Source organism: Ciconia boyciana, chromosome 10, assembly GCF_034638445.1.
Source record: "Ciconia boyciana chromosome 10, ASM3463844v1, whole genome shotgun sequence".
NCBI classification, from domain to species: Eukaryota; Metazoa; Chordata; class Aves; order Ciconiiformes; family Ciconiidae; genus Ciconia; species Ciconia boyciana.
The window spans coordinates 21,378,675-21,405,308 of NC_132943.1; the positions used below are offsets into that span (position 1 = coordinate 21,378,675).

The window sequence follows — 26,634 nt, forward strand, 5'->3', positions numbered from 1 at the left end:
TTAAATTGCCTGGCTCATGATAGTTGCTTTTACACTTATCCATTAGGGGTTTTTTTTTATTGTCTGCATTTAATACAATTGAGCTACTCTATATGGGCAAGTGGCAGTAAAAGATCAGATGAAACCCCTTGACAAAAATTTTCTTTTACTTACTTATTGTGATTGAACTAAAAGAAAGCTGCAGATATTCAGACAATAATTTTCTACCGAATCAGTAGAGACTGCAGTAGTTTTTTGTGTACGGGTTTGAAACTAGTAGTATTTTTCAATTCACTAATTTGCCTGAAAGTAGTCGAAGATCAATAGAGGTTTTGCCCATTTATTAGATAGGGACTTCCATGTTGTTTGCAATGCCAATCATGTAAAACATAGTGGAGATGGTGGTGTGCCACAGGACACACTCCCCTACACTGGCTAGTGTGGCCACCTCTAGAATATCAGCAACCTCAACCCTGACAGGAACCACACTATTTATTTGGAAATTTAAGACCTATGACCAAACTATAAACATGTATTGCAGCATCTGGGTATTTTGAGGTGAAAGATTAAAAGGAGATTTCTCAATAAGATTACCTGGTTAATTTTTTATGCATCAGTTTTTCCAGGAAGTAACATAGTCTGCATTTTCAGCAGACAGCTTGGAATAGTTTGGGTTGGTTTTTTTTTGTCAGACTGGCAGAATATGAAAATAATAATTTCCTCAACAGGAAGGATTTAGCTGTGTAGGAGGAGAGGTAAGATGGCAGCAGATGCATTCATATGAAGTAAAGGACACTAGCTGAGAAAATGATTTCCCATTTCTCCCCTTCTATACTTCCAACCCCATCCTTACGTCAGGTATCTGTTCAGAGAACCTTTCCCTAATACTACAGCATTTATTGTGGGATTTTTTTTCCCCAGGCAGGTAGACAGGGAGCCACAGGGAGGCTTTAGTTTCTGGTGTGTCACTGTTGTCAGCTTCTTCACCTTTTTTTGTTTTATTTTGTTTTGCTTTGTTTTATTTTCCGGCTAATCCTGTTCCACCCTGAACCACTGACAAACTAACAGAGAATAGAAGTTAGCTACAGAAATTTATAAAATAAAGTCCCCAGCTAAACTGGAGAAAAAAAACCCAACCCTCTGTTCTAAAATTTCTCATGTCCTTTTACTTTTCTATATAGGTCCACAAATCAATGGAAATTTTAAGAGTTAGGGGGCTGGGATAACACAACTATGCAGCAGTGAGCAGGCAAATTTAATGAGCTCAAAGTCTAATCTCCAAATGTAAGCTGTACACGTCTTGTGTATAAGGACATGTTGGAAGGCCTTTTTTCCACACATGTTTGCATGCATTCCCATTCTGGAGTTCTTTGCAGAAGGCATGAGTGTCGCCCTTCTACATTAATTTTTGTATGCATACATTCATTCAGACTCATTCACTTTATCTCACCCTCATTCCTTCAAATCGTGACAAGGCTCTTAAAGGTCTTAAAGCTCTTAATGTCCGAAGCGATTTAATGGCACCAAGTTCAGAATAGCCCAAAGCATTGGCTATTAAACTAACCAATGAGACCTATAAACATACAGAAAAAATATTATTATAAAAATTGTTCTACACTGTTTATTTTAAAAGAATACAGATTCAATCAACAGAAAGGTCAACAGTGACAAATGGAAGAACACCACTCTTGCTTATACTGATATTGGAAGCCCAATCCCACAATTTTCATACTTGCTGGAAAGGCAAGAGGTCATATGAAGGCCTGTTTGAAAAAGGAACATATGCTATTAAATGTCTGTTATAGCTGGATAAAGTTTAACAGTCAGATGGAAGCACACTGTCGGTGAAGGATAAACTTTTCAGAAATATTTAAAGACAAAATAGCCATACTTTCAGTAACTTCATTAAGGTTCAACCTTCCAAGCAATTTAAAATTCTGAATACATTAAGATAGTTTATTAACTACTGACAATATTATATTATCTATAATCACTAATAATATGCTAAATAATGTAGTGGTTAATTAGCTTTTGTTATAAATATTACTTCTAAGTCAAACACTCAGTTCATAGCAACAATAGCCAGGGTATCTATGAAATATGTATTGACAGAGGTGGTACTTTATCACTTGCCTGACAACTCTCTCAATAATTTTTTTTTCTCTTCTAAGTATAGGAAAATATTATGGGATAGATATTAACAGGTGCTAACGTTATACCAGTAAGTGCTTTATTATCTACAACAGTAGTGAGCTCCTGATTCACATTACGGGGATTTTATTATAACCCAATCCACTTCAGGAAGGAGCAATTAATTTGCTTCTCAAATGAAACAGAGTTTTAAACAGTGGTAATGTGAAAGAAATTAATTTACTTACTTTGAGCAGTTTTGGCAACAGGAGTGGGGAAATATCATACCTTACTCATATTTTATTCAGTTCTACCACCACAAGCATAGAAGACACATAAATGAACATAGGCATATTTCAGTCCTTGAAAAAATCCCTCAAATGTTCATTTCTGCACCTCCATCTAGAGAGGTCTTCAAATAATTGGCTGTACAGAAATAGGCATTCACCAATAATGGTGGTAAGATTTTGCCCATTATATGAAAAGGTGGTTTCCTATGTTACTTGTATCCATAAAGAACAATTAGATGAATCATAAACACATGAGTTACAAGATCATGTCTCAAAAGGACAATCTGAGAGCAGATAGAAATCAATTATTCATTACTAAGTTGCTATGTAAATTAATCTAACAGAAAATAGTATTTTAGTGAATTCATATCACTGTACCTTTCAACTGGATTACATGTAAGGATGTAATTCTTTTTATCAAAGGAAAGGCTTATTTTATTGCTGTAATAGATAAGTTTGTAAAGGAACTTGCTGTGATTTATAAGCATATTAAGAAGAAAACTTACTGATTTTCTGTAGTCTGTAACTGAAGTCTGTTTGCTTAGAAGAGATAACATTCTTTCTGCCATTACATTAATTATTGTCATTGTTATTAATAATTGTCATTAATAAAATTTATTTGTCCTGTGATTCTACAGTGAGAGAGTTCTTTTTTATGCTTAGCCACTCTTAATATATTACAGAGATAACAAGACATGGAATTCTCTATATTTTTAAGAGAATATTCATTGATTCACTCACATCAACAAGATACCCAGACATGACAATAAACCTTAATGTAAAGACAGCACATTTTACAGATTAAAAATAAACTATGAAATATATATGAAAAAAAAAATGTCTCTCACTGGGAAAGCAAGACATTTCTTTTAAAATTTAACTCACATTAATGGCTCCTTCATTTTATATTTTTCTCCCCAAACTAGCACTGTGCCTTAGTTATCTTTCGCAAGCAAGACTCCATACAAGCTAGTTACATAGCTGTAGCTCCTGTAACTTCAGTGGCACTGTGTATATTGGCAGTTTTTAGGGTCTGATTGTAAGTCATTCTCCAGCCTAGTTTGTGCGTTCCATTTCAACCTATTTGCAGCCTTCATACCATGGTGCTAGTGCTCTTACATCATAAACCTGAAGTTGTTTCACAAAGAAATACTTTGTCTATTGTAAACAACATGTTTTCCTCTGAAAGACAGTTCAAATGCGAGGCAAAGATTTGCTTGGAATATTGTATATACAGCATAAGTATAGACAGCTGTTCTGTACTGCTCTGGTTTTCTCATTCTTAGCTTGGTCTTCTGTCATCTGTTCCACCTGTTTTGTAGCTAGTAGGTGAGAAAATAAATGTCTCTATACACTGATAAATAGATACATTTATTTCTTTTGAGACAAGAAGGCATGCAGATGCAGTAATTTTAAGAAATGAAAATGAACTCCAAAAGGCGGAAAGAATTTTTACATTCATCTCCTAAAACTGGAGAGTTGTGTGTACACATTTTTGTGTACGGATCTTCTAATGTAGACTATCTGTTGCAAAAAATGTTTTGAAACTTAGCAGTCACAATTAGCCCTGCTCAAGATCTTCAGTCAGGGTTGTCATCTGCGCCAGATCATTGGTCATACAGCTCCACATTGACTTTATTTCTATTTAGGCCTAAAATTTTAATCCATATGAATTCTGTCTTACTTGCTGAGGTGGCTAATTTATGTGATTTGATTCCAGGTCCTCAGTGGCATATTGCCCTCCTCACTTCCAACACTGCTTATCCTATCTGTTGTGTAGTTTAAGTGTTCAGGTATTACACTTAACTAGGAATACTAATAAAATGCAAGATTTGGGAAAAAAAATCCAAAGATTTTTCTTTCCATTTAGAAGTTAATGATTTTTCTTATTTTTGAAAGATAGATACTATATTAGCAGTTTTCCAGGCAGGCATTTTTGACACTCTTGGAGACAGGACATTGGACCCAATGTAGCCTTTCTTACACCTTATGTAGCCTTTCTTATGTTATGATCCTATGCTAAGATAATATCACTTTTTCTATATGTACTTGGTGAATAACTCTAATTTATGGTATTTTAGTGGCAAGTATTCAAAATTCATTTTGTTTAGATGCCTAATTGCAAGCATGATTCTGTTCCCTAACTTGCTGAACAAGAGCCTTAGGTTTCATGCATATATCATCTGAATATCCCTTTGAATTAATTAATTAATTTCATTAATTTGTGGATTATCCAATGTTATTATAGTGTACCATGTTAGGATACACATAAAGACATATGAGACTGTCTAGGAAGACAAAGTGATGTCTCTTTCTGTATCTGTTTTCCCAACACATCAATATGCTCATCTTCCTATTTCTTCTTATTTTTATGATTAAGTTGTCAGGGCAGCAGTTGCCTCTAAATGCCTCTGTGCATTCAGCGTTTAGTATATTAGTATAATGTGACCCTGATCTTTTCCAGAATATTGCTGCTGAGTTAATTGTTCTGAAAAGCTAATAAAAAGGTTGAGAGCACAGTTTAATTAAATTACTTTAACTGTTTTAACAAATAAGCATGAAATATTTTTAGCTATATGAAGAAATATTATATAAGCCATCAATATGACCAGCTTCTAATGTACTATACAACAAGCCCAACTGGAGGGTTGTTTTGCTACACTTAATTGCTCAAAAACTGTACCCACTGGAATTTTATCAGGCATGAGCAATTTCAGGAAGGTCAAAGATTTCATTCCACTTACAGATTCATTACTGCCCCACAGTATTTGGCAAATACATGATTTGTTTTAAGTGTTACGTATTTCCATTTCATTCAAGTACAATTTATTAACACAGTAATTTAGAAATAAAGTGTCTATACCAAATTATAGGACTACCTTATAAAGTTTAAAAATATACAGCATAAAACAGTATCCACTTAAGATTATCTAAGATTACATATCATAGCAGAAAACTATACAAACAAATTTAATAACTGACAAACTCATTGGGTATTCCCAGATTCCCTATCTCCTTCCCTGATATACTATCTCCTAGCTTTGTATGAGGTAAGGAGTACTTAGAGTCATTACAGCTGTACATCAAAACCTAGATGTAATAAACTCATGACAGATGGCTTCTGGAAAAAGGGGTAAGAGCAAAAACCAAGGTACAGGATGACATGCTCTATAGCATCTAGTTGTCCTGGGTTAAGATATTACTGTCTCAAGCCTTTACTGGATAGTTCTGCCAGAATTAGTCTCCCCCAAAAAAGCAAATACGTCCCTGCTTCTCAGCTGCCTGCATCCAAAATCCAGTCTCTTAGCTTAAACCACTGATAAATGTGTTTGAACTGATTTACCAGATTGTGATTGTGGGTAGATATAGCACTCCACCCAAATATCTGCTCCTTGCTACAGATATTGTTGCATCCAGCAGAAGAGTGGCACGGAGAGGTGGCATGATAAGGTCTTAAACTGAGGTAGCCAGATGTACCAAGAGTCATCTGTCATGGCTGTAAACCGACAGAGCTGAAAATTGCCATTTCTTTGTGTAATTATTAAAATCTAATTTGGTCACAATCACTGAGAGCAACTATGGCTATTTCTCACACTGAGACACTCAGGTATGTAAGATATTAAAGGTCAAAGCCCTAAAGGACTATCAGTGTTTACTCTTGAATAATTTTAGAGGATGGAATTAAACAATTTGATTAACTTTAGTCTCTTCTAATGAAGAAGGGCTCACTGGTGTTCTCACTGGGAGGATGCCACTGAATCACACCTGTTTAAACTGCCTGTTAAAGCAGTGTAGATTCTCTGCTTTTCTATAGGAAGATAACATGAGTTCATATATTTCTTTCAAGTGCTGTCTGGTGGTGCTAAAGGAATTGCTGAATTAGCCTTAGATGCAGTAAGACATTTTTTACCACTTTCTGGAACATTGAGTATCATTCTTCAAAAGTAGAAGGTTCCAATCTCATTTAGTCATGCTTTTGTTTATAAAATTAAAAATTATGGGTAAAAATTTGGCAAAATAAACTGCTTTATTTATGATGATGTTCTTTATAATTCTGAGAGCCTGCTCAGATAACAGCATCTCTGAGGCTGAACTATGGTTAAGAAACCATGGAGTATGGCTTAGAATAATCTGTTTAGGTTTATGTTACAAAAAGAATAATTAAAACATGAGTTGTAGTTTATCTAAAAAAAAATCCCTTCTTAACATAATCCTGGAAGGGAGCATCCATCTTCTGCATTAACATCCTCTTAAGAAAACCATTCACACTGTTCCATTATAGTGTAGATTTTCAGGACAGAGCTAGAGATTAGCAGTATAACAAAACTAAATTGGGCAGGTTAAAAAAAAGATAAGGTCTTCCATTTTGAGTTATGGGCCAATCTAGCTAGGTTTTTCCTCTGGGAGTCACAAATCTGATATATTTCTATTATATTTTCATAAGGAATAAGTATTTATGGAACCAGGATTTATGCAAACTTCTCAAGAAATATGGTAGCTTAGGCAGAAATTACTATAAATGCACATTTGCCCTGAGATGCCATCTCTCAGTTCCACACTGAGGACATGTATAGCCAATGAACTGGGTCAGATAATGTGTGAAGGCAACAGACCAAATTATTCTGGGAGTAAAACCAGCTTTGATCCCTTCTGACAACATAAGCAAGGCCTTTGCACAGAAGTATATCACAGCTGGGAAGGCAGCCAAGAAACCTTGTATTCTTTTCTATCATAAACCCTGCCAAGTCATAGCTGATTTAACTATTGTAGATTGTCAGCCCATTAAAACTAATTAATTTTTAGTCCAAATAGCCACTGTCTTTCTGTTTCACTAAAAATGATGACAGAATAGTTTGGTGGGACGAAGTTCTGAGAACTCAGAGGAAATCTGGACCAAATGTATTGTTTCACGTGCAAAGCTGCAATGTTTGTAGAAGAAACTTGCACTATGTAGTGTATTATTTGCTAAGGAATAAGGTAGTATGATCAGAGTCCATTAAAAATAGCATGTTTCAAAATTAGGTTTTTTCCTCATAAAATCTCAAGTTTGATACATCCTGGCAACAAAATTATTAACCACGAAGAATGAACAAACTGATGGCCAGCAATCCTTTTCCTTCTGGCATATAAATGTACTTTAAATAACACATCCAGATCACTGCAGGCTATTACTAATGCAGTATAACTATACAGTGTGAATTATTTTTGCATGTTTATAAGAGGATTACTTAGTAGTAATGAGTTTTACAACATAATGGACTTTACTATAGTGAATTTTACAATATTAAAGACTGTGTACTTACATCAACAATCAGGAAGTCCAGCCAGCACCAGGCATTAGTAAAATATATTTGAAAACCATATGCTACCCATTTTAAAAGCATTTCCAAAATGAAAATATATGTAAAAACTTTGTCAGCATATTCCAGCATGGTCTTGATAGTTTTGCGCTGTTCAATATATATATCTTCAAAGGCCTATGAAAAAAATATGTTCAGGTATTACTAATGTTTCACAGAATATACATGATAAAAAAAAGGAATAAATAATAAAAAATAAATAGGTCAGAGCTAATCTTTCCCCTTGTTCTTCTGCATCCTCTTATTTTACATATTTCCCATCTTTAACCATACTACAGTTTGGAGCAACTTTATGTATTCTGCCCTGTCTGGGGTTGAATATATATATACATTGTATTTTCCTAATGAATGAAGAAATAAACTTAAAGCATGAAGTTTTGCCCACTGTGGTATTAAGAAACTTTCACATACACACACAAAAAAACCCCTTTCTTATACAAAATCTGTTCCAGATATGGATATTCCATTCTAGAAAGCAGTTAGGGAGATTACATTTCTATGCTCCATCAATCAAACTTATGTCTAAAAGTCAAATTAAAGAGCAGTGTATTTGCCAGAATGTGCACTATGCACATTGATACTGTAGCAAATGTTCAACTTGAGTAAAGCTGGAAAGGTGGGTAATGTAATCTTGTTGGAAAGTGGTTGTTAGGTTTAATTTGCTGTCACACTCTTCCCTATCTCCTGCCTCCAAAAAAGGAAAAGAATGAAGTCATCATTCCATTTTTTTGTAAGGTCTTTCGTAAGCAGAATCCAAGGAGTGGCTGAGCCTAGAAAGAATTAGGGACTTAAAATCATACATTTAGCTATATATTCACAGTTAACAGTGGTCCTTTGTACTCAATCTCTTGACGAACATGCTGAAAAGTGGCAGGCAATTTAAATCTTGAGTAGCTGTGCTGGCTTAAATAAAATTGCGCCAGCTTTACAGCAGTAAACCAAAAGTATCACTAAAAAAGTGCATGTGAAATTTAACAAACTTTTTCAAGTTTGGGCCAAGTTGCATTCCATCCTGAAATGATGGAATGCAGGTGGTTTTATACAGCTCCATGCAAAACAAGTCTTTCTGAAGCAAATCTGAATTTTGCTGTTGCTTCTAAGGAGATATCTAAATGTTTCAGCATCTGCAATTTTTTTCTACTTACTAGTGCTCCACTGCTGAGGAGAATCATGAAGACAATGAAAGTCTCAAACCAGTTGTGCTCAACTATGCTGTAGCAGGTTTTTCTAAGATTCCACCAAATTTTTCCTTTGCCATCCTCTATACTTACTTGACAACATGGAAATTTCTGCACACAACCTACATTAGATTAAGAGAGATTAGGATCCAAAAGCAAATTATTTCAAAGTCAATATTTACTGTGGTATCAACATTGTTAGAAGCTTTAACAAATTTTGTAATAATTTTTTAAATTAAACACTGGAGTCTTATTTTATAGGATGCTGAATATCTGAATTTAGATAAGCAATCTGGAGAGAAAACAGACAGTAGTAGACATAATTATGAGTATGGCGTGTAACTGTTCCATTTGTTGATGGAGTCTCACAAAAATTAATTTGTTCCAAATTTCAAGGGCCTTTTCAAACAACTGAAAAGCATTTTAAGAACAGAAAAGTTAATAAAGTTTCTTAGTTACAAGATGTATGCAGTGGCCAGGCAGATAAAGTTACTCAAAGTCTCAGGAAACCTTGTTTTGGCATCTGATTTCCAGCTTCCTAGGCTAAGAGTATTTTCTTTTGATTGTTGAGGTCATGAACGTCCACCAGATTTGAAAGTCTCGAGAACTTAAATATGCCTAGTAATAATGCCATTTTTCTAATACATTTCTTAAGTCAACAGTTATTCTACAACCTTCTGTAAAACAGGCTTCTGGTTCAAGAGCTTCTTCACTTTCAATTTCTGCTTGCTCGCCCTCTCCAGGAGGAGCAATATCAACTGTGCTGCCTTCTGATGAACTGGATGCATTTAGTTTCTGCAAGTAAAGTTCCACAGAACAATTTTTTCTCATTAGATACATATTCTGTAAAAAATGATACTGAATCAAATCATGCCAATCTCTGACTTTTGAAGAATGCTAAATTTATACTGATAAATATGCATCACCATAAGTAAAAACATAGTAATGACATGTATGTTGTATAGTTCTGTTTCCCAGTTTATCTTCTCATAGGGAACAATTAAATATAATTTGGCTACTAACCTGATCCACGTATAAGACTTCTGAAGTATCCTCAGTGGTATTAAAACTGGAGAGCATGCATGTACCACACTCTCGAGTTATTTCATTTTCTTTACTATACTGGATTACACTGAAAATGTGTCTTAGTTTTCCCAGTGAAATGAACTAACAGAAAGCTCCACACATATCTTCATGTCCACTAAAGATGGTGTTTTCACAAATATACACCATATCTGGATTAAAAAGTTGTAAATTTAATGGCATTTAATGGCAAATTTCTGCACAATTTAATTTTTGGAGAAAGCAAAAATTACCGGATCCGAAATATCGTCTTTGCTTTCCAGTCTCCTGTGCATATTTAGAGACCTCCTGAGGTCCTTTCCATCCCGATTTTTTCTATCATTCTACTACTTTTGTGTACAGTGAAATACTATGGTCCTTACTACGGTAAAAGCACTTCTAGATCTGATAACTGCAAGAACTGGAGAGTGATATAAAGGAACTGAAATTAAGTAACTTTTTACCAAGTACATTGAAATATGGATCAGGTCAAGCTGTTTATCAGTCATGCAAGACTGCCCATAATTTTGTCCTTTTAAGAAAGCATATTTTGAAAGGACAAACCTGCTAAAGATGCACACAACTAATGCAATAATTGGACATAGAGTTTGTAACTTTTCAGTTGTCAATACTGTTTGCGTCTTTAATTGCTTTAATCCAAAATACATTCTCTTCTACTGTGAAATAAGGCTTGTAATCAGAAAACAACATTACAAAAAGCATGGCAGTGAAATACTTCTGGTTTATACCATGTAGCAGTAATGCATAGGAATTTTGAGGGGGATCTAGAATGCGCCTCTAACTTAAATAAATACTTTAAATTGTACAGGCACTGATGTAACAAAAAGGCATTTGGTCACAGATTGGATTTGTGGTTTCAGCTGAGCAGATCTGGTCATGCCCTTTGACCTGTATGAAGACCCTTCTATACAAATTTTTGAGAGAATGCTTAATACCCATTACTTTTCACATTTAGTTTTCAAGATAGTGACATTTTTAGAATATTAAAAAAAATACTGTTCAGATGATTTGAATGATTTTGCAACAAATAATAAAGAATAACTTTTTAAAAAGGCATTTCCATGTATTCTCTTCCTCAGAGACACTGCTGCAAATTAAAACTAGTTATTTAACTTTTCAGTTAAAACCCAGTCCCTTCAGGAAAATGCATTGGGAGCGAAGGGCTTTTTTCTGCCAGAAATGAAGTAAATGGCACATATATCTTTATATAGTTTGGTAAGCAGTTCTTTCCTCATATTCTACTCTTACATGAGATGAATGAAGTTTAAAAAAAAATTCATGTTGGGTGATGGATAATTTCAGGGTTAAGTTTCAAGAAGCTGCCCTTCACACACACGTGCAAATGTAGTCAATATAGGGTCACTCAAACCTCAGGTTGCATGGCTGTTACTGCATTGTGGCCAAAAAAAAAGGACTTGTCGCATAATAGAAAATATTTCTGACAAGCACACAGGTATGAGTTTGAAAACCATTATTTGCCTTTTTAAATATAATGATCTGTCATACATGGAAAAACACACTGACAAATGTGAAAAGATTTGGATAAATACATTGAGATTTGGATGTTTCAATGGTTAATTTTTGCTTAGTAAACGTTAAAATATCATGTTTCCTTTTTCATACTGCACTTCCTCTGTGATTTCCAAAATCTATATATATAAAATAGTTACAGCCGTATTGCCTCTAAATTGAATCATTTTATTACTGGTCCTGTAGATCAGTAAGTCTGAAATAAAATATTGTGTACCTCATATAGTGAGAATATTTTAAACTTCGCTTTCTGTATTACATTTACAGACCAAAATGCACATTAATGTACACAATATTAAGCATTATTAGCACACCACCTTATTATCCACACATCCTCTTTTAAAAAAGAAATAAGACTTGTGAATTAACTCTCTTCTTATATATCATTGTAATACAAAGAAATAAGAAGTCTGAAACCTGTCACTGAAATTATAGGCAGTTTCTTCATTAAATAAAAAACAAATATTGTAAAAATAATAATCTGTCACATTCAAGTTAGGAAAATTAAAACTAATTCATGGCCTGATCCATCATCATTAAATCAATTACTGACTTAATAGTAGCAAGATAAAGGTTCATAGTAAGTGTCAATTATTAATCTATATGAGTGCCAATTAAAAGGCAGTCAATTTTTTAACTGCATCTTCCCATGTATACTGTTGCAGATAGTCCTGTCATCATAGTTGCTAAAAACCAAGTGACAGAAGTGCAATTTATAATCAGTACAAACAAAACCTACTAGAATTCTCTTCATTATTTTTCACAGAAAGTATTCTCTTCATTATTTTTCAAATTATCTCAAACAATTGCATTATAAAAAAAACCTCATTAAGTTAATAAACTCCTCTTCTTTGCTTCAAGACCCTAAATTAGGAAAGAACCATTGCATTTTAAATAAGGTGACTTTAATGATCTTTTTTCCTAGCAATAAAACTAATACGAAACTCAGATACATGATGGATTAACACAATCTTCTTTTCACCTCATAAATGTGATTATCAGCCTCTAGAACACGCCATGCCCTGTAAATACTTATTTGCATCTTCAGTGATATCACATTTTCCTTTACAAGGATACATTTGAAAGCAATTGCTTATGATGCAGCATTCTCAAGGCCTGAATCAGCAAAACAACATGCTTGACTAGAGCAGAAGCCCGAGCAATACTGTGGAAATCACACACAAAAATAAAATAAAAAATAAGACTACCTCAGTGGGATTATATTTTTCTGAAAATAGTATTATAAATATTATTGTATAGGATATAACATAAAAAAATGCTTCATCACCAACCCAAATACTTGGTTAACATATGTATAATCAGCCTCCATACTGTCCTTTCAGAGCAGTGCATCTCTTTTCAACAGCTTAGATCATTAAAACAAGCTTTGACCAACAGCATGTTAATGTGCCCATTTACAAGAAAATGCATTCACTTAACACCTGGTCTTGCTCTCATTTGATTTTATTCTAGATTTCAGTAAGAGCAAGAGCAGGCTACTAAAATTTTAAGCTTTACAAACGGCTTCATGATTCAAGTGACAATAAAATAAAGGGATTCAGCCATTACAAATTGTCTTTAGTAATTCAGCCATGTGGTTTTATCCTTTGAATCTTGAAAGCTGCACTGTAATTGAGTGAAAAAATATAAAATAATGGCAATCAATGATCCCAAAGTGATTCTAAACTGACTTTAAATCTCAGATCTTATGATATTTGACTTTTATATTATATTAAGAAAACCACTTTAAAAATCTCTTTCCTTAAGAGTTTTATTTGATATTTGAAGCATATCTTGGTTTAAAATTTAATCCGTAAAATCTGAGAATTTTCAGAATACACACCAATATGAATTTCTTTTGGCATCTCTGGACAATTTATACTACGATATAATATAGGTAGCTCATACTACCCTATAATCAATGGTACAAAACGAACCATTTGGTTATCCTTTTGAAGCCAGTGTGAGACTCTGCCTGAAGGAAACAGCTTTGAATCTTGCTATAGGACGGAAATCTCAATCCCAACAAAATTTTGATGCCTAGTTTTACCAGGATAATTTGACCTCCTTAGTTTCATGTAACTTTGGCTCCTGTGCAATATTTGCTGTCCCTATTCCTGACAGCTCTGCCAATTATGCATCAATGGAAATTATACTTGCCTATAATGAAAAAAACCAGGGTAAATACACATGGAATTTTATAAAAAAGATGCCAACTACTCCATAGTCTTTCTAATTTACACCAAGTAAAGTCCCCCAACTCATTCACAGACTGCTATCGTGAAACACATTCCAAAATACCACTATTTATGCAGGAGTTTAAAGTTTAAGAAAAGAGTATTAAGAGTATTTGTGAAATGCTTTGCTTTGAGAGTTTTTTAAGGGGGGTTATTTGCTAAGTATAATTTTAGCAATTACGAAACTGCTCTGCTTACAGTTTATAAAACTCAAGATATGCACTGCCCAAATGAATACAGCATGTAGTTTGTAGCATCTTGAAGATCTGCATTACAGTGCATTGTAGATTTAAAAGTATAAAAGTGTAATTTTTATGCAAGTAGCTACTGCAATTGTTTAAATGTTATTCATTAAGGAGCTGAAGTTGTGACAGTAATCATTACATAAATCACTTAACACATTTCATTAAACATTTACATTTATAAGGGCTGAATCAAAAAGGGTTGTTTTTATTTTTTAAAAACTGTGCATGCTCCCTTTTTCTTTGGCCTCGTTAACGTATAACATTCCAGTACTTTTATTATCCATACTTCAAAACCTGTAGAGCATGCAGTTATTGCTAAAGACTGTATTAAAATATCCAGAAAAATCACTAGCAGAGTTAAAAAATGTATGTCGGGGTTGCCAGTCCCACCTGACCATGCTGTGATGTGAGTCTCATGACTCAGCAGAGAGCAGCTGTGCATTTTTCTACTGTCTTGCAATGGATAGGGAAGGTACATAGCTGAATAGCATGCAGGCCAGTCAAAATCCATTAAAAAGTGATTATATATATATATACATATATATGTATAACTTGCTTAGGTAACCTGTGTGAAAGTGGTGACACGTTGCTCTACCTGGTTAAAAAGCACCAGAGCTGCATTCTTGATTGCTCCAGCTTGGTTTTACCCCTGTGAGAAGTAAGAATGGTAGGTAGTGAAGTTCAAGACACAGGATCTCTAGTTTTCCTCTTTTTGGAATCTCTAATTCAAACATGGCTTTAATAGAATTAAAACATAATTATTAAATATTTTATGATCAGTTGGCAAAAAGGGAAATACATACCACCGGAAATGTTCAACAAACTTTTCTACAGAACTTGTTGGTTTATTTTAGAGAAATAAGAAATGCAGAAGCTAGACCTAATAATCCGCACTCTGAAATTGTGATTCATAAATAAAAATGCAATTAATTAAATTAATAAAGACACGGTTAGCAGATTTGAAATGTATTCCAGTATTTATATAGTGCTTAATGCATATTAATGAAAATTTTAAGGGTTTTTTTTGTTTAATGTTCTAGTCTTCATTTAACTGACTATGTGATTATCTCTTTTATTTGCAAAAAATGTACGTACAGTAAGCAAAATACTTTGAAGGTGTATGTCTTCCCATTCCTCCTTCATCCTCTAATAATGGTGGTAGAACTTATAGATCTCTATGAAAATAAACCTCCTTAATTTCTGTTCAAATTAAATGTGATGAAGTATTATATTGTGTAAGTTTCTAGTTTAGATTTAGTATGCTATATAATTCGGACTCTATAATCTCTCTCTCATTGTTTCAAAAGAGGACTGGATTGGTGTCTGGACAGTGGCCCATCAGTGTATCCAGAGATATGGTTTCATTCATTAGTTATCCACAGCTGGTCCATAACTTAAAGAATTTGTGACTTTTGAAGATAGTATCCCAGAATTGGTCAGTTTTAGAAAAGGGGAATTTAGATTGTGGGATATTTTAAAGGAAATGTGATAAAAAATCATCCAACAAATTGATCAAATCACTACTGGGTATGTTTTGGCTAAGAAATTTATTGAAGCCCAATGGCAATGCTTAACTTTTGGGAATGCAATAACTGTGTTCCTGTCTTTTTACTTCACCTAGTCACAAAGGCACTAGTGAAGCCAGTCAGAAAACTGAACTTATTCCTTGTTTTGAAAATTCAGTGGATTAGATGATGAAGGATATTTTTAATTTTATTAAAACCATCTGTTGTGATTTCAGAAGTTAATAGAGCAGCCTTACTTCTCCAATCTGAATTTGTACTTACTGTACATATACTGTAGATAGAAAGCCTTTTGGAATTCTGAATTATAGAGACCTGGAGGTATATGTATTTCTTTAGTTGTGAAATAAGCTTTCCATAACTTATGAATATCTTTGAAATTACTTTTCCATGTTTAAATTCAAACTTTATTCATAAAGTTGTGATTCAGATATAATGAACAGTTGTTAAGTGGTACAGAAATACAATAGTTAGGAGTCATATTTGGTAAGATTAACATAGTCTGTTCATTTCACTGATTAGCAGGCATTTTTTATAATAGAAACAGCATTCACAATGCTAACTTTAAAAAACACCAAATTGTCCCCTTTAGTTACTTCTAATTTTCTTATTATCTTCAAAGTTAATTATCTCGAGTATCTTGTTTTCAGAGCAGAAATCTGTTATTTCTGATGGTTATTTCATTGGGTATTGCACTTCTGTTTTCTGATAGTAGATATAAAAAAAATCCTCCTTCAAACTATCAATAAAATGTTCGCCTCTTTCAAGTACTTACAGACAACTATTACTCTAAAGCAGTGGGTAACTTTTAAATCTAATAAATGTTATTGTTCTGTTTCATCCAAACAGAGACTTCCCAAATTTCTAGTGATATGTATTAGAAAGATCTTGTTTAGGCCTGGAAATTGCAACCAGGTTTCAGAATAGATTATGGCAGATTTGGGAAGTTATTAACTAGCAAATTAATTAGAAAGTGTTTTTATGAAAGGGAGAAGGGAAAAAAAGGAACCAGCCTCCCAAAAGAAACTTGGTAGCTAGAGTTATTTTGTACCATAGTATATCTGATAATAAAAATAGGACAAATTACAATTTGTTCCTCAGTCACCCACAGTTACAATTTCTATAGTAATTACCTGTTCTTGGCATATTCCTCAGGGGCATACAGCCCCTACCCCACTTCTAGCATGACCTGTTATTGCTGACAGACTTTAAATAATCATTCTGCTCTTAACATCAGTGACGGTCAGTAAGACACCAGAAAAAAATGGTTCATTTTACAGTTCCTGTGCAGATCTAGCTTCGCACAGCTCTGTTGTTAAATAAAAAGTTATTAAAGGAGATACCTCCTGAGGGTATTTTAAGTGCTAAGTACTGCCACAGTTAAGGCAGGGAAAGTTCTGCCCCATCTCTTACCCCTCCTTTTGCAGACCAGGCCTTCTAGCAGGAATGTTGTCTCAGTGGTATCCCTTGAGAGGCAAAATAAAGCAAATGATGGTGTACTGTTCTAGAGAGGTAACTTAAACACTGCACCAATATACTCTTTATCTTCCTCAAAAGACAGTCAAAGGCAGCAATCAAAGATTCAACAGTACTGTTGACTTGGTAGGAGAAGATTGGAATTCTTCACAAATTCCTGTCACACGTCAGAACATCTGTTCATATATTACCAAAGCAGGTGGATTTTTATACACACGATTAAAAAAAAGCACTTTATCCTTTCCCTAAAAATCATCCAGAAGGAATGGAATAAGGAATCCAGAACAGAAACTGCAATTAATATAGAATTCACCATTTTCAGGGCACTGGTAAGAAATTCCTGTCTTATTAGATACTGTTCACAATATGTACACTTGCACTGTACAAATACACGTCAAACAGTTAAACGCTAAACAGTTGTGTGTGAGCAGAACTTGAGGGAAGCACTATTGCTCCAGCTTCGCAATGGTAGTGATTATTACATTCTATGGAAATCTTGAGGCTCCACAGAAGTCCTAAACTTATCCTATCCCCACTGAAGATTTCTCCACGAGTTCTTAATATAAACACCATCCACCATTTACTGGTGGATTTCCCACAGTGACCTGAAATTTTCACTTTCAAATTGCTTATACAGACTTTTGGATTTGGTTTCTCTTCCTAAAGACATATGGATACATCTAAAGTCCATAAAAAAAGGCAAAATCCCTTTTGATTTATTACGGTCCTGAAACTTCAGGATGGCATTAGAAGAAAAAAGCATGATGCTTGAATCAAGCAAAGATGGGAATGAACAGAGCAATTGACTTGTGAAAGTCATCTTGACATTGGTATCATTCAGAACTTCTCAGCACAACAAGGGCTTTTACTCCATTTACTTGGGATGTACTTACATCATATATTCACTTGGAAAGCAGAGGAGTTTCTGCCTTTGCATTGCATTCTGTTTTGTCCTCAGCTGTTCTGATAGAATATATGGCAGTACACTGTAAACTGAACCATTCAATCTATCTTAAAGAAGAAATGAGCAAATAATACCTATGGGATGATGTTATTTAACTTATATGACTCCAGTGACATGCCTTATAGTATAGACCCACAAGCAGTACAGCAGAGAAAGTGGTAAAGACTGCCAGGGGATCAGGAGGTGGATGGGAACTTCCCAAGCCAGCTCTGCTGCTGAGGCTAACATGTCGCATAACCACACATTTAGCATCTGCACAGCTCATAAGCCTCCCAACTTCCTACTGCATATTACAAACTTTTTAAAAAAAGTAATATATTCGGGAAATTTTTAGGCATGTAACTTGATAAGATGGAGTTACTAGGAAGGCGTTCATCACTGTATTTATCAAAACTAAACACAAGGAAAGCAGAAAATTTATAGTAAAATGTCATTTTAAAGAACATCAGAATGTATAAGAAGACTTAGAAGACTTTGTTAAAGGTTCATTGGAAAAGACAATTAACTTTTATTAGATCAGCTTACGTGAAAAATACTTAACTTTCAGACCCAGAGTCACTCTGAAAGCTTTTTTTTTATACTAGTTGATCTCATAAATTACATCACTTTACACTTTCTGTATCTCATAGTCTTAAATCGTCATGGATAAGCACTACTGCTATACTGTCTTATACATCTGCATTGAAAATGTCTCATAACTGAGCAACTCAGATGATAGAATATCTTGCTCTTAATCTTACAATTGTTATGCAGAGTAACCTTCTTTGCAGTTGCAAATAAACACACACTCTTTATGTTCCTGTATGTTCTTTAGCAAAAAAACCGTACTATGATTAACTGGATCATGGCTGTCCATTAATGTTATGTGGTATAGTTTGGTATTGCTGAGGAATAGAGCATTATTTGCAAATATGGCAGCTATACAGCTATGATACAGTCATGAATGCAGGGCTTCTTTATAGAACTTTCTTTATGGTAAACAAACCCTGTTGTATTAATGAGCTATCACACAACATCATAGCTTCTAATCTAATTGAAAACATATTTATCCATGGTTCCTGATCCCTTAAACCTCACAGTTCCTACATTTCTAATGGCATTGAATATAATTATATTCTGCTAATGCATTTATTAGCTTGTCATTGATCATTACTCCAACATACAAAGTTTTCCTTGAATACCATTATCACCTCTTCATGATCACTTCTGGTATTTGAGCCACGTATATTTTGAGACACATGGCTTCTGGTTTTTAGACCAACTTCTGTCTCTTTGCACAATAACAATAGCATAAGGCTTTCAAGTAAACTGTTTCCACATGCATCAAGATTATTCTGCTCTTCAGGATAACTTGAGATACTGCTTTACCATGACATTGATTGGTATCTGGATTACTTTGATTCAGCCAGCCATAGTCTCTGAACCCAAAATCTATACGAATATTACTCACAAAACTTCTTAAATAATCCAGAATACATCATTGATTTATGATGTCTCAAGGTTCATTTTTAGAACTACCCTAAATATAGAAAAACATTTTTTTTCTCCACTTATATTTGATTGGGTATGCAAAGCTGTATACTCTTGATTATTCCTTAGCCTTCTACAATACTTTTATTCCATAAATCCTGATCGCATTATAGGTACTACAGAAAGAATGCTTTATGAAATGTGTGCTAGTCCTAAAACCTCATAAAATTGTGAAAGAAATAATCATACTTAAAATTATACACTTCCAAATGCTAATAGAGTATTAAAAACATAAACGCTAAGGACCCCCTAGTATACCATCATGTAGGGTAATTTTTTTCTTGAATTATAATTACATATAATAATGAAATATATATTTACATGGGATAAGACGGTTTTTAAACAATTCTAAATATGCAATTAAGAAATATGTAAATGCATGACTACAATTTAATTGTTAAGATATGAAAAATTCTACCTGTTTGCTTTCTTCCATATCAGATTCGCTGCTAAATTCTTCTGTATTTAAATTTTCAAAATCTGATTCTCCAACTGCAATTGGCACTGTCACAGTGAGGCCTGGGTTGTTTATGAATGACATGTAATCGTTTTCATCAGTTACGTATTTTTCCACACTGCTGCCTGTGCCTACACCACTAGTGGTTCCATTCCCATCTTTAAGATAATTCAGATCTTTGCTTATTTCAACAGCAGTATGATTGGAAATGCAGCTGTCTTTCTTGTTGTTTAGCTCTTCAAGTGCTTTGATTTCCTCTAAAGCTTTCTGCTTTCTAATGAAGGCTTTTTGGATGAACTCCTGTATCTTTTTTTTAACATAATCTATTCCCTTCTGAATCCTTGCCACAGCAATCTGTAGATTGTTCATTTCATTATCATCATCGGTAGCAGCAAGGTTGTCTGAACTAAATGAGCTCAGCAGCAAGGCCAGAAATAGGTTCAACACCTAAAAGATGAGAGAATACAGCTGTATAGTAAATACATACATATAAGAAGTGAGTATTTTTACAGGTTACTGTCAAATAGCACACACTGTTTTGAAAAACAACATTCACTAATTTTAGACAACCATATAGGACCTTAAATTACAAAAGATCTCCTTACTTGTTTTGATCATATTCACTCAGAAGATGAAAACAGACAAGCTAATACTTAAATATTTTAAACTGTTGATATTTGTTTGAAGCAGCATGGTTGCTTAGACTCTAAAATTTAAAAAAAGTTACAAAAATGCTAGCTATACACATACATCAGAGGTTTGAAAGGCTTCTGTCTAAATCTCTTAAAATCTCTTGGAATTTAAGTAGACTTAAATAAATTCATAAAATTAGATGGGTTTCTGTGATGCAGATATTTTAGAAACTTATATCAGTTAATGCTATAATAACCTACTTACACTTTCTAACTACTATTTGGAAGATTATACCATGAGACTGTGATTTTCTGTTAATTCTGGGCTTGTCTCTCAAATTGTATAAAGCTTGTCATAAAAGGATAAAAGGAATATTTAAAAATTAATTTTACACTTTAATCTCTATTATTTATAATACTACTATATTATTTGTAATTGGATTTTTTTCCTTTTTCACTTAGCAAAAAATGAAAATTTTGTTTGCTCTTATGTAGGAATTCAAAATAAAACAGACTTCTTCCATCAGCAGTTAACAATCTTAGCACCAGTATTGCCTGAGAACTGTGGGGTTTTGCCTCAGAATTCAAACATCATTATTGTTGTTTTAATATAATCTCCTATAAACTGTAGCTATTTCACTAAAGCTTACAAACAGTTAATCATTTCAAACTTTCATTCTGATATACCACCAGGCATCAAAAGTTGTCATGATATGGCAAAACAGTGTAAATAAACTTCCCCATTGTTAAATGTGTTAGGTCTCTCATTTGTACTCTCTATGAGATTTAATTCTGCAGACTTTCACAATTCCAGAAAAGAACCTGAAGGTAAAAAGACACTTGGAAGAAAGAAGACAATATGAATCTGAAACAGTATTTCTATGCTGAAGCTAATGCTAAAAAAAAATAGTAGAGCAGGTTACTGATCATAAATAGCTTTCTGGGGCTCTGCACATTTCTGCTGATATAATGTCGAGATTGCAAGGTCATGGAAACGACTAGGATACAAACATTTTGAATTCTATTTTATAAAAATTTAAATAATGTTAAAACATATCACTAAAGGAAGAGAATTTTGAGCAGTAATGAAATATAGTTTTTAGGCATATCAGAATGAACTGCAAACATTAACAGTAAAAGAAACTTTAAAATAAAGTAAAAATGGTGCATTCCAATTATAATCCTGATTTCTAAGAAGTTCTCACCAATTCAATATTTATCAATTGAACCTTTGGCATTTTAACTTGTCAGCTTGAATTAAAATTTTCTATAAAGGTTTCTTCTATAATTTTGAGTTAGAAGCTTTCAAACACCTTTTTAGGATGGACGTCCAATCACTCTGTATTTCGTTTTTGTTTTTTACACCTACACAGGCCAAAAAGTTCAGTACTTAAATTCAAGATATTCTATATAAGAACAGCTACATTATACTTTGCTTTTATTAAGTCAGAATTATTGGTGCTGGAATTAGCTGTAATGGGTGTAAGAAAGTCTGTTAGATTTTCTGTTTCTGTAACAGAAAGTCTGTAACAGATTTTCTGTAAGAAAGTCTGTTAGATGTCTGTTTCTCCAAAGAAGCAGCTGCCCAGGAGCTGGTGCAGCATAAGCTTTATTATTTCAAGACTAGTTAGGAAGACATTTGGATTTAAACAGCACCTCTAAATTAGCTGCAGCACTCCCATGATAGGGTGTTTGATTTGACATTTTGGTGTATTCCTAAATTCCTGGACCCATAGTGAGAGTACTTCAGTGTATGGAAATGAGTGAAAAGGGGGAGAAGGGAATCATCATGTGTTTTTACCCCAAATCTAGCACATTCAGATATATTTTTTAATTCTAAGCAGAAGTATGACAAAAATTCTCTCATTGCCTAGCTGTAAGTTATGTACATTTTGCATTAGAATTAATGTTCAAAAATGTTCATCACGTACCACTAGGTTTCCAATCACCATGACCAGCATGAAAACAATAAGGCACATGGTTTGGCCTGCAACCTCCATGCAATCCCACATTGTTTCTATCCATTCTCCACACAGTACTCGAAATACAATCAGGAAAGAGTGGAAAAAGTCATGCATGTGCCAGCGTGGAAGCACACAGTCACTGGAGATCTTGCAGACACATTCCTTGTAGCTTTTCCCAAACAGCTGCATGCCAACCACAGCGAAAATGAACACGATGATGGCCAGCACGAGGGTGAGGTTACCCAAAGCCCCCACTGAGTTGCCAATAATCTTAATCAGCATATTTAGAGTTGGCCAAGATTTTGCTAACTTAAAAACTCGAAGCTGAAAAACAAAATCGCAGAGGAATCATTAGTGTTAGATATGAAATAGAAGCTAGGTCCAAGTTGTTTAGCAGAGCATATCAGTTTCTGTAGATTAATTTGTTCTTCAGTAGGAACATATTATTATTTTAATGGAAAGCAGGGAGCATGGAGTATTTGCCTAAACTGCAGTGTTCAGCATTTCATCTTAGTGATGCACACAGAAAAAACCTCATAATCTGTTTTTGTAGTAGATTTGATTTTAATATTTTTAAACATCCACTTACAGATGATTACTGAACAATTCTTAAAGATATTTTAGACTTTTGTACTCTTTTCATCACCTTCACTACACCCTCTTTGCTGGCTTGGTTCCACATTTCCCTCAGCACCACATTAGGTCTTCCAGACTTAGTTAGAGGACAATTTTTGAAGCAACAATTTGATGCTGATACTGTGATGCCCATTCAAATCATAAACACTACCTTAAAAATAATATTCAGTAACCAAACTATGGTATGTGAAGTTGGGTACCATTGCAACTGGTGCTAATAAACTAAGTCACTACTTCCTGCTCTATGTATTAGGAAATAACAGGTTTTCAAGTAATGTGATAACTATTAGTAATACAGACTTCTAAATCATGAATCTTGTGCCTGCAGTAAACATACCTAAAAATTACTTTGTGTACAATACTAATTGCTATGAAAAAGACATTTCTAGTAGAAGCTGTTCAATTTAAGTGTTATCCTAAAGTCAGATTGTTATGACTCAGTTATATGTAATGGAGTTACTAAATGTTTAGTCTTGGTGCCCATTAAAATAAGTGTTGTGAAGAGAGGATCTACTTAGGGGCTTTATGAGTAACACAAAGTAATGTTCACAATATAAAGACAAAAAATTTTATGATTCTTTATGGTGGTGGCAATATGTATGGTTTTAGAGATATTCAGCTTTGATGAATGTTCATAAAATCAGTATAACAAAGATTTATGAAATTCTCAAAAGGTAGCAGCTAGTCTTATGCTGGCAAAGGATATCAGTAGGATAGGATATCAATAGGATAATTTTGTACCAAAAGATATAAAAGGATATCAATTGACAAACACCTTAAACTTGTACTTATCAAATATGGCTTGCAAATTAGGCATATATGAAAAATAGTGTGAGCCATTTAAGCATATAATATATCTTTACAATACTGGTAATTATTATAGACATCAGCACATTTTTTGAGAGTGAGACAATTGCATGCAAATATTTAATTATCAAGGTATTTACCAATCTGAATGACCGAAGAACAGATAATCCTTCAACATTTGCAAGACCAAGCTCCATTAAACTAAGGCTAACGATAATACCATCAAAAATATTCCAGCCTTCTTGGAAATAGTAATAAGGGTCCATGGCAATTATCTTTAGTACCATTTCTGCTGTGAATATCCCAGTGAATACCTAAAACAAAATGTAATTATTAGTTGAGTTGTTATGAGAAATTTATATACCTGAGTAAATTTTTCTGATCCAGCTTTCTAATCCATACCTGTTACTTGTACCTGTTACTATAAAAAACAGCTGATTGCTATCTCCAAATGGCATCTAAGTATTTCTAAACACTGAAAACTGATAATTAAAAAACAAATTACTAAATCAGGACAGATATAGGAGGGCAGAGGTTTGATAAACCTATAAAAAGCTATTCACCAGTCAGCAGCTCAGCTCTGGTTCATATTTGACTGATATGTGCTGGACTATCCATCCAGTAGATGATGTGATATGATCCAGTGTTTTCAGTCCTGTTTCTACAAGATAGTCCCAGTAAATCAAAAGAAGACTTGACAGCAATTTTTTTCCTTGCCCACAGTCTAAACAGAAGTGTTAGAAGAAACTCTCTAAGGACAGACTCTCTAAGGTCTGTATTTTAGGTCAGAGTTGAAGAGTATGGGTGGAATAGACAGGGGAAGTTGGAGTTTCTTGGACCGGGCTTTTGTAAGGATATAGAGCTTTCACGTACAGCTACTATTTTGTGTGATAGCTGTTTCCTTTTGGGAAAAAGAACTTCATGATGGTAATGTTCTTTGAAATATCTAGAAGTGCCAACTGTGAAATTATGAACGCTCCTTAGTGTTTTAAAGTGCAGAATTTAACCCAACACTTTCTTGCAATGAGCAGTGATCAGTGGTTTGTGCAGCATAATACAGAAGTTTTTGAGCATAATGCAAAACCACTAAAAACATATGAATATTCTTCACAACACTCAAAAAGATATCCTAGATGATCCAAAAGTCTAATAAAGTACACCAACGTACTCTGCCATTGCCTTATGATAGTTCTTTATGCAGCTTGTTCTCAGTCCTCCTACAGCAAGTTTTATGGAAGCAAAGCTGACTTTTTACAACACTATATAACTACACTCATGGTTATCTTTTAATTTAAGAAGGAGGTGGATATAATGCTGTGGAAACATTCACCATTATCAAAGTGTAAATATTAACATTTTAAAAAGTGTATACTTTTGAGAAATTAGAAATATAGCAAGAAACACTATACTATTAAATTGATATATGAGAGATGTTACCATATAATCAGAAGAATGTAACAGGTGTTGCTATGTGTGGTAAAGAGAATGCAACAAAGAAGATTATTCTTGATGAAACTGTCATATTTGTCAAAATAATTGAAAAAAAAAAAGCAATGAAAAACATTTCATTTTAAAATATTTCCTTCACAAAATAACCCATTCCATCCACAAAATACTTTTTCTTGAGCATAACTGCATCCCCAAATACACAAAAATACATTTTAACAGAAGTAAACTCAAGTTTTCTTATAATTACTTAGGACTTTTGAATACTGAATGAATTTTAGTATTATGAAAATGAATCATTGCATTTTAGAACTATTTCTTCCTTCTCATTAAAATGCTACAGAAAAGGCAGAGTCATATTTGTCATATTTAATTTATCCTCAAAAAGACCGTGATGTCACAAGCAAAGAGTACATTAACATATTTTGAAGGGAAATCAGAAAATTAAGGTTAATAGATTAATACAGTGAGGAACAGAGAATTTAATTGAAACCAGCAGGAATAGTATTCACTGCATATATATAGTCCTAATTAGGGATACTGGATTGTTACAAAGGTAGTTAAAAATATGACTGTTGCTAGCTTAGAGTAAAGAAAATAAAAATATGAGATGGGAAAAGGCAGAAGACCTTGTAAGTATAAATGGTTGGAGAGAAATAACTCTAACAATATGACAGACCAACAATATTTTGGTAATTTAAAATATGATATTCTGTAATCTGTGATGAATATAAGAATATGCCAGCAATTAGAACTTTGTCCAGGAGAAAGGAAACTGTAATGCACACAAGAACACCTAGGTAGCAAATTCAATTTTAGTTCTTATTTTTTAAAAAAGTCACAGAAGGATTTATTACCAATACATATAAGGAAAATGTTTAGACTTTAAAACATACTCTGACTGAGAAATCTATTACTGCTCCATTTAAATATTAGCAGACTTTTCAAAACTAATCTTTTTGAGTGATTAGTTCAGAACAGTTGGTTGGTTGGTTTTGATTTTCAGGACTGCATGCTGTGTGAGTCAATCTAGACCTCTCCTGTGTAAACTACAGGTAGTTTTGTGAGCTGGCAAAAAATTAAAAATGTATGAATCTTCTGAAACAAACACTTGCAAGGTTCAGTCCTCTGCTTCCTGAGCATTAGAAGCAAATGGAGAGAAACAGA

The 26,634-nt window shown here is 33.7% G+C and overlaps 1 protein-coding gene across 16 annotated transcripts in view; it reads right to left on the bottom strand.

Annotated features, from left to right (window-relative positions):
• The window catches only part of LOC140657264 (sodium channel protein type 2 subunit alpha-like), a 68,207-nt gene that overhangs the window by 11,223 nt on the left and 30,350 nt on the right, over positions 1-26,634 (bottom strand). For all 16 annotated transcript variants that reach the window (XM_072874035.1, XM_072874029.1, XM_072874033.1 and 13 more), the window contains 7 exons: positions 24,162-24,335; positions 22,546-22,902; positions 19,944-20,429; positions 9,612-9,732; positions 8,905-9,059; positions 7,703-7,876; positions 1,430-1,552 (listed from right to left, as the gene is read on the bottom strand). In XM_072874035.1, the coding sequence (XP_072730136.1) occupies positions 1,430-1,552; positions 7,703-7,876; positions 8,905-9,059; positions 9,612-9,732; positions 19,944-20,429; positions 22,546-22,902; positions 24,162-24,335 (1,590 nt within the window). The remainder of the gene's footprint in view (positions 1-1,429; positions 1,553-7,702; positions 7,877-8,904; positions 9,060-9,611; positions 9,733-19,943; positions 20,430-22,545; positions 22,903-24,161; positions 24,336-26,634) is intronic.